General features: G+C 49.7%; 1 protein-coding gene across 1 annotated transcript in view; it reads left to right on the top strand.

Moving 5' to 3' along the window:
- Positions 1-6,084, top strand: part of LOC138557990 (zinc finger protein 850-like) — a 63,783-nt gene extending 57,699 nt beyond the window's left edge. Inside the window, exon 2 of the mRNA XM_069642642.1 lies at positions 2,823-6,084. Coding sequence (XP_069498743.1) covers positions 3,082-5,292 — 2,211 coding nt within the window. The 5' untranslated portion in view covers positions 2,823-3,081 and the 3' untranslated portion in view covers positions 5,293-6,084. The remainder of the gene's footprint in view (positions 1-2,822) is intronic.
- Positions 6,085-9,745: the final 3,661 nt, after the last annotated feature.

Genomic DNA, 9,745 nt, shown 5'->3' on the forward strand with positions numbered 1-9,745 from the left:
AAGCCGCTTCCTTCAGGGGTGGTGACAGAATGTCCTTTGGGAATGGTGGCTTTAGTCATGTCCCCCATTCTCATCAGCAGTACCTTCCCTAAAATGTCTCCTGCTAGTGTGTCCATGCTGGGTGCCTTCACCAGCAGAAGCACTCATCCAGTAGATGAGCTGGGGAGGTGTCTAACTTAGCTTTTGATGGCTGTGCCAACACTTTCTTTACACAAGAGGCTGCTGATGAGCAGGTCAGCAGCACCTCACTGCTGGGGCACTTTGCAGTTTAAGAGCAGTTAAGAACTAGAGCAAGCAGTGTGACCTGCCCTCTGATGCACACTACTGCACTGTTTATACCCCACAGAGGCTGATGCAGGGACACCCCAGCACTTGTGATCTCTGCATTAGCACCAGATGAACCAGAGCAAGCAGTGTGACCTGCCCTCTGATGTACACTACTGCACTGTTTATACCCCACAGGGGGCTGATGCAGGGACACCCCAGCACTTGTGATCTCTGCATTAGCACCAGATGAACCAGAGCAAGCAGTGTGACCTGCCCTCTGATGTACACTACTGCACTGTTTATACCCCACAGGGGGCTGATGCAGGGACACCCCAGCACTTGTGATCTCTGCATTAGCACCAGATGAACCAGAGCGAGCAGTGTGACCTGCCCTCCGATGCACACTACTGCACTGTGTATACCCCACAGGGGACTGATGCAGGGGCACCCCAGCGCTTGTGATCTCTGCATTAGCACCAGATGAACCAGAGCAAGCAGTGTGACCTGCCCTCTGATGCACACTACTGCACTGTTTATACCCCACAGGGGGCTGATGCAGGGACACCCCAGCACTTGTGATCTCTGCATTAGCACCAGATGAACCAGAGCGAGCAGTGTGACCTGCCCTCTGATGCACACTGCTGCACTGTTTATACCCCACAGGGGGCTGATGCAGGGACACCCCAGCACTTGTGATCTCTGCATTAGCACCAGATGAACCAGAGCGAGCAGTGTGACCTGCCCTCTGATGCACACTGCTGCACTGTTTATACCCCACAGGGGGCTGATGCAGGGACACCCCAGCACTTGTGATCTCTGCATTAGCACCAGATGAACCAGAGCGAGCAGTGTGACCTGCCCTCCGATGCACACTGCTGCACTGTTTATACCCCACAGGGGGCTGATGCAGGGACACCCCAGCACTTGTGATCTCTGCATTAGCACCAGATGAACCAGAGCGAGCAGTGTGACCTGCCCTCCGATGCACACTGCTGCACTGTGTATACCCCACAGGGGGCTGATGCAAGGACACCCCAGCACTTGTGATCTCTGCATTAGCACCAGATGAACCAGAGCGAGCAGTGTGACCTGCCCTCCGATGCACACTGCTGCACTGTTTATACCCCACAGGAGGCTGATGCAGGGACACCCCAGCACTTGTGATCTCTGCATTAGCACCAGATGAACCAGAGCAAGCAGTGTGACCTGCCCTCCGATGCACACTGCTGCACTGTTTATACCCCACAGGGGGCTGATGCAAGGACACCCCAACACTTGTGATCTCTGCATTAGCACCAGATGAACCAGAGCAAGCAGTGTGACCTGCCCTCCGATGCACACTGCTGCACTGTTTATACCCCACAGGGGCTGATGCAGGGACACCCTAGCACTTGTGATCTCTGCATTAGCACCTGATGAACCAGAGCAAGCAGTGTGACCTGCCCTCCGATGCACACTGCTGCACTGTTTATACCCCACAGGGGACTGTGCAGGGGCACCCCAGCACTTCTGATCTCTGCAGGAGCACCGGATGAACCAGAGCAAGCAGTGTGACCTGCCCTCTGATGCACACTACTGCACTGTTTATACCCCACAGGGGGCTGATGCAGGGACACCCCAGCACTTGTGATCTCTGCATTAGCACCAGATGAACCAGAGCAAGCAGTGTGACCTGCCCTCTGATGCACACTACTGCACTGTTTATACTCCACAGGGGGCTGATGCAGGGACACCCCAGCACTTCTGATCTCTGCATTAGCACCAGATGAACCAGAGCGAGCAGTGTGACCTGCCCTCTGATGCACACTACTGCACTGTTTATACTCCACAGGGGGCTGATGCAGGGACACCCCAGCACTTGTGATCTCTGCATTAGCACTGGATGAACCAGAGCAAGCAGTGTGACCTGCCCTCTGATGGACACTACTGCACTGTTTATACCCCACACCAGCACTTGTGATCTCTGCATTAGCACCAGATGAACCAGAGAAACAGTATAACTCTGCATGCAATGATGCACTCCACACTTTCCTCTTGCACCCCAAAGGGTGGTGAGTAATAGGCAGGCAGTGCCCCCAATATCTGAAACAACCTGAGGAACACATTGGACGACTGACATTGAGTGCAATCAACATGGTGTATTCAGTCACTTAGCCCCAAACAGAATTTGCCAAACAAGAAAAATACTTCCCCTGCATTCTAGCCAATAGCACCACATGCCTTGACCTCCTCTTTAGGGGTACCCCTCACCCTATGAGTCAGCAAGGTAGTTGCTCGCCCCGGCATCTGTATTCACCTTGCGTGACCCAGGTTCAAATCCCATTGGTGCTGACTCAGCATTTAACCCTTCCCGGTTTCTTTCCATGGAGTACCTTAACATTGGGAAATAGCATCTGTTATTACAGCGTTTGGAACCCGGAATGAAGCGCTATATATAATGTGATAGCAATGTTAGCTATTATATTTCACCTACTGTAAGATTTGGCTAACAGTCTGAAAGCCCCCCTCCCCCTTCTTAACTCTTGCACTCACAGGCCATTATTTCTCGTTTACAGGTGCGCAGCAGTGATAACTGCAACATCCCTTGCAGAAGAAGTACAGCACTACGAGTCGCCAGAGGGAGAGTGATCAGACATCACGCTAAGCTCGATGCATCGGAGCACCCATTCTGCACTGCATCTTTGCTCTGAACCTGCATCCCTGCTCACATCAGATGAGCTGTACTGAGAACAGACTAATACAAGTGTGCTGAGTTCAAGAAGGCATCACCCAAAGCTCACACTTGTACAGATATCACAGCATCCTGCTGGCAAAATGGCACAGTGTACTGGGCATGAGAAAAGCTTCAGTCATGGCTCCCATCTGTCCAGGAAGCAGATGTTGCAGATGGGGAAGAAACCACACCAGGGTAGTGAGCGTGAAAAAAGCTTCACTCTAAGCTCTCATCTGTTAGCACACCAGGGAATCCATACCGGGAGGAAACAGTACCAGTGCACGGAGTGCAATACAAGCTTCAGGCATTGCTCTTCCCTTTCCAGGCATCAGAGGTTACATACAGGAGAGAAACCATACCAGTGCACAGAGTGCAATAAAAGCTTCACTCGGAGCTCTCATCTGTTATCACATCAGAGGATCCATACTGGAGCAAAGCCATACCAGTGCACAGAGTGTGGGAAAAGCTTCACTCTGAGTTCTAATCTGTTATCACATCAGAGGATTCATACTGGGGGCAAAACATACCAGTGCACGGAGTGCAATAAAACCTTCAGGCATTGCTCTTCTCTTTCCAGGCATCAGAGGCTGCATACAGGAGAGAAACCATACAAGTGCACAGAGTGTGAGAAAAGCTTCACTCTGAGTTCTAATCTGTTATCACATCAGAGGCTGCATACAGGAGAGAAACCGTACCAGTGCACGGAGTGTGATAAGAGCTTCAATCGGAGCTCTCAACTATTATCACATCAGAGGATCCATACTGGAGAGAAACCATATCAGTGCACGGTGTGCCAAAAAAGCTTCAATCAGAGCTCTCATCTGTCCAGTCATCAGATGTTGCATACTGGGGTGAAACCATACCAGTGCACGGAGTGCAAGAAAAGCTTCAGGCATAGCTGTCATCTGTCCAGGCATCAGATGTTGCATACAGGAGTGAAACCATACCAGTGCACAGAGTGCAAGAAAAGCTTCAGGCATAGCTGTAATCTGTCCAGGCACCAGAGGCTGCATACAGGAGAGAAAATTTACCAGTGCACAGAGTGCAAGGAAAGCTTTGGGAATTGCTTTTCTCTTTCTATTCATCAGATGTTGCATACAGGAGAGAAACCGTACCAGTGCACAGAGTGCAAGAAGAGCTTCAATCAGAGCTCTCATCTGTCCAGGCATCAGATGCTGCATACAGGAGAGAAACCGAACCAGTGCACAGAGTGTGAGAAAAGCTTCACTCTGAGTTCTAATTTGTTATCACATCAGAGGATCCATATTGGAGTGAAGCCATACCAGTGCACGGAGTGCGAGAAGAGCTTCCATCGGAGCTCTCAGCTGTTATCACATCAGAGGATCCATACAGGAGTGAAGCCATACCAGTGCACGGAGTGCGAGAAGAGCTTCAATCAGAGCTCTCATCTGTCCAGGCATCAGATGTTGCATACCGGAGAGAAACCATACCAGTGCACGGAGTGCAAGAAAAGCTTCAGGCTTCGCTGTCATCTGTCCAGGCATCAGATGTTGCATACAGGAGAGAAACCATACCAGTGCACAGAGTGTAAGAAAAGCTTCAGGCATAGCTGTAATCTGGCCAGGCACCAGAGGCTGCATACAGGAGAGAAACCATACCAGTGCACGGAGTGCAAGAAAAGCTTCATGCATAACTTTTCTCTTTCCATCCATCAGAGGCTGCATACAGGCGAGAAACCGTACCAGTGCACGGCATGCAAGAAGAGCTTCAATCAGAGCTCTCATCTGTTATCACATCAGAAGATACATACTAGAGGGAAGCCATACCAGTGCACGGAGTGCATGAAAAGCTTCAGTCATAGCTCTTCTCTTTCCAGGCATCAGATGTTGTATACAGTAGAGAAACCATACCAGTGCATAGAGTGTGAGAAAAGCTTCAATCAGAGCTCTCATCTGTACAGGCATCAGTTGTGGCATAAACGAGAGAAGCCATGCCAGTGCACAGAGTCTGAGGAAAGATTCATACAGAGGGGGGAGTGTGTTATCATATCAGAGGATACAAACTGGGAAGAAACCATACCAGTGGACAGACCAGAGTGTTTGAAAATCTTCCCTCAGAGCTCTCGTCTGTTATCACATGAGATGCTGCATACTGGGGGGACGGGACCATACCAGTGCACAGAGTGCGAGGAAAGCTTCACTCAGAGCTGTCATCTGGCATCACATCAGAGGATCCATACTGGAGTGAAGCCACACCAGTGCACGGAGTGCGAGAAGAGCTTCCATCAGAGCTCACATCTGTACAGACATCAGATGTTGCATACAGAAGAGAAACCATGCCAATGTACGTAGTGTGGGAAAAGCTTCAGTACTAGTTCTCTCTCCAGTCGTCAGATGCAGCAAACTGGGGAGGAACTGTAATCGTGCACAAAATGCATGCAAAGATTTACTCTGGGCTCTGACATGCTCAGACCTCAAATGGTCTATGATGGCGGGAAACTGAACCAGTGCACAAGATAACCTTTGCTCAGAAGTCTGCTTTGTGCACTGTCAGATGATCCATTGAAATGAGACACTCTGAGCTATGAGGTGGGATATGGGCCATCATCAGAAGATCCATTCAGGGGTGATCAATACCTGACTTGTTAAAGACAGAGGTCACATGTGGCTCATGGGGAAAGCATTGAGGATAACATGTACAGAGAGCCTGAAAGATTGTAATACAATAGAAACCTGGACTGGGTGAGCAGCACGCCCCTGACATGGATCTTGGTTGCTGCAGTGCATGTGTTAAACCATATATTTATGTGTACAGGTAAAGCATTCATATATTGCTTCATCGTGTCATGAAGAACCTTTGCTTATGTCATTGAATTGAGTTGCAAATTACAGCTGATAGCCCAGCCTCATGCTGCATAGAAATGTCAATGTTAAGTGTGAAATACCTTTCTCCAGTACAGAAAGGCCAACTTTGAAAGATCCCAACATTATTTTTTGTTTGTTTAAAAGGTTTAGGATAACATAAAGTCCCACATCTCGATTTCATGCCTGTATAATTGTAAATCCTCTAAGAAGCAACATTAATTATCCTATTCTAAAAGTACTTCTTATCTTTAAGAGATAAAGAGAGTGTCATGCCACTTACCAGTGGTCCCGTGTGTTGACTGGGGGCTCGCAGGGTCCCACCCTGGTTCTTGTATCTGCAATGGTGGGTTTTCCACAACAGTTCCAACAGAGAACCAGCGTTTCATTCCTAGCCTGCCTCCTCCGTCTGCCAGTGTACCTGTGGAGCCCTTTTTTGGTTGTGCCCACATGTAAAATGCCCGACAATAAGATCTTGCAGCATTTACGGTTATTGCATTGCCGAAAGTCCAGACAAGCCTGTTGGGCCTTCTTCTTTTTCCCAATTTGACCTCAAAGTGATTTACATCCCTTGTAAATGGAATCAGAAAGCTGATGCCCTGTCACATTCTTTGGAGTCTGTACTAGTGATACAAGAGAACGAAACGTTGGTTTTCTCCCCAAAACACTTCATGTGTCAGGTACAACCATACCTGCAGACCTTCCTACAAGAAACAGCAACAGACCCATGGAAGCCTGATCTTCTACAAATGTCTGATGTTACCGAAAGGAATGGATTGCTGTTCTTTCGGGGTCGGCTTTTCATACCGACGACGGCTCTTCGTTCTCTGGTATAACACAGTTTCTATGATGCCAAGATGAGTGGACACTGTGGGGTGAAGGCCACACAAGAATTAATAGCCCAACAGTTTTGCGGGCCAGGATAGGCAGGCCAAGTACACGCCTATGTGAGTACTTGTCCGGTTTATCACCAGAATAAGACCAGCCGAAACGTCCATTTTGATTACTATAACCCAACGAAATTCCACTGTTTCCCTGGCACACTTTTGCCATGAATTACATCATTGAACTTCCTGCATCCAACGGCCACACTATCATGGTGGTGGTAGACTGCTTTACAAAGACCACACACTTCATACCGCTGGTGTCTGTTCCTACTGCAACCCAGACAGCACAGGTGTTTTTACACAAAGTCTATTGTCTGCATGCACAAGAAGATACTGTCTGGCCGTAGCTCTCAGTTTCTTTCCAACTTCTGGATTCAATTGTGCAAACAACTAGGTATGCGGTGGGCATTAAGCTCTGGCTATCATCCCCAAACCAACGGGTAGACTGAGCGCACCAACCAGACCCTGGAGCAGTATCTGCGATGCTATGCAAACACCACCCAAGACAATTGGTACTTGTAATGGATATGGCAGAAGTCGCATCCAATGATGCCATACATTCAACCACCGGCCTGAGTCCCTTCTACTGCTCCACCGGGCAACATCCGAAACTACATCCTCTACAGGCAGTAATGCCCAGTCCCATTGGGGCTACGGACATTGTGGTGGCCCGGATTCAGGAGAAACATCTAAAGGCCATGGTGGCCTTGGCAGATGCATAGAATCACATGAGTGTACAGGCAGACAGGAGATGTACACCAGAGCCCTTGTTTCAGGTGGGAGACCAGGTTTGGCTTTCCTTTAAGAATTTGCCAGTCAGGAATCTCCACACTAAGCTGGCTCCCAGATTTTTTGGTCCATTTAAGATCATCAAACGAGTGTCCTCAGTTGCTTTCCGCCTACTATTACCCACGGTCTGGCGGGTGCATCCGTTCTTTCGTGCATATGATATGATAAGGCATTTACAACGCGCAAAACACTTTTAAATCACTCTCAAAGGATATCCATGGCCGTTCCTGCAGTGTGTCCTGGAATTTGAGGTACACGAGAACTGTGACTCGCAAATCCGGCATGGAGTGCTTCAATTTCTGGTTGATTGGAAGGGCTATCCTGCCAGAGATCGCTCTTGGGAGCCTTGTTCCAATGTCCATGCACCATGCCTGGTCCACAAGTTGTTCTGCAGGTACCCCGGGGAAGCCCAGGGCTCCGTGTCTTCCTTGGAGGGGGCATAGTATCATGCCACTTACCTGCCATCCCGTGTGGCGACTAGGGGCTCGCAAGGTCCCATCCTGGTGCATGTTTCCACAATGGGTTTTTTCTGCAATGGTACCCTGCAGTGTTCCGCTTATTGGGGCGCTGCCATCATCTCGCACTGCGCATGCGCTGACAACCGTGGTCGTCGATCCGCGCATGCGCAGTACTGAGGGTTATACGGTTGCGTCCGGCTGCCCTTCAAGTCTTGCTTTTGCACTGCAGCACTATTTCAGGAACTGAGCCGGTTGACTCTGCATGTATCGAAGCTTTTCCCGGTTTTGTTCGTTTGCCACACTTTTACGCTCCTTGTGTTCCTTGTTTTGCCTAGCCCTGCTTGGATCCTGCCTTTTGCCTTGCCCTGCTTGTCTCCTGCCTCTTCCCTTTCCTTCATGCTCCCTCTTGATTCCTGGCCAGCCCTCTTTCCCCTTTGCTCTAACTGCCTGTCTCAATCCTCTTATTCTGCCTGTTCCAAGTTTGTCCTGGGGATCCCTCTTGCCTGCCAGGACAGTCTTTTGTCTGGTTATCTATCTGCCTGGTGTACCCATGTAGCCTTGTTACGCTCACCTGATAGCCACGGGGGCGCCACACAACACCAGATGAGAGGCTGTGCACTATCATGGACCCCTTCAGCTTGTTTGTATGTTGGCTGGTGGACAGATCCTATGACAGGAGAATGGAGGTTAGTGACCGAGTCTGTGATGGAGACCCCCTCCTCCCACTGATCAAACCCCTTCCCTTGGAGGTTCTGCCTCACCTTGGTTTCTTGTATGTTGAGCTCTCCATCCTGCCTCTCTGTGTAGGGGTGCGTGGCAGCTGGGGGCTTTCAGTGGGCCTAGTTACGTCACTGGTCCGGTGCCCCTTGTGTAGGGTTCAGTCCGGCTGTGACAGCGACTCTGTTTATCTACGTATAGAGTTCAGGTACGTATTTTAATTCTGTTCCTTCTCCTGTCCTTTTGATGTTGCTTAAAGTCTCTTTCTGTCTTCCACAGGTGTATTGATTGCGGAGCTGCTGCGCCGGATGAATAATGCTGAGGTAAGTGGTTTAGCATGAAGCGCCACGCGGCTCAATGTGACTTAGTTGCTAACCTGCCTTTCCTTCTTTCTCACCTTTTTCAGGATGCAGTGCGCTGACGATCCGGAGTGAAGTAAACCAACGACCGGTTATTCAGGTGAGTGAATTTTGGTGTTTTTAGCTTGTCACCTTTGCAGGAAGCGTCGCGCGATGTAGAACCAGTTGCTCGCCGAGTGTGGGTTATTAATCTGCTGTCCTTTGATCTTGCAGGTTGCGGAGCACTCCAGGGATGGGGAAACCATCGAGCGTTCATGGAGATGCGGATGAATGTAGGAACTGCTACTCACAGGTAAGCTCCCTTTGGTAATGCTGTTCTTGTTCTTGCAGGCTGCGAAGCACTCCAGAGATGGCGAGACCGCCGAGCGCTGGTGGAAGTGCGGATGGAAGTATCACTGGTAAGCTTCCTTTAATGCTGCTCTTGTTCTTGCAGGTTCTCGATCGTATCAAGGTTGATTACTCCAGATGTAAGCCACCGGAAGAAGCTGATGAGCTAGAACTGGACACGGTGTGCGTTACGCTGCACGAGTGCAGAATAATGTGAAGCGTGATTCCTAGTTCAGGCGTGGCTTATAGAGCCAGCCCAACCTGAAGATCGACCACACCCAAAACACTAGACTGCCAAGTTCAGTTCTTGGGGCTGAGTTGAAATAAGGGCCGCCATGTTGGATTAAGGTCCCAAGTGGTGCTTGCTTCCTTCTGAGTAAGGGGCCTGGCGCCAAAGGCGCCAGGA

This window comes from Ambystoma mexicanum, unplaced genomic scaffold (genome assembly GCF_040938575.1).
Source record: "Ambystoma mexicanum isolate Mex_15411 unplaced genomic scaffold, UKY_AmexF1_1 Mex_scaf31, whole genome shotgun sequence".
NCBI lineage: Eukaryota > Metazoa > Chordata > Amphibia > Caudata > Ambystomatidae > Ambystoma > Ambystoma mexicanum.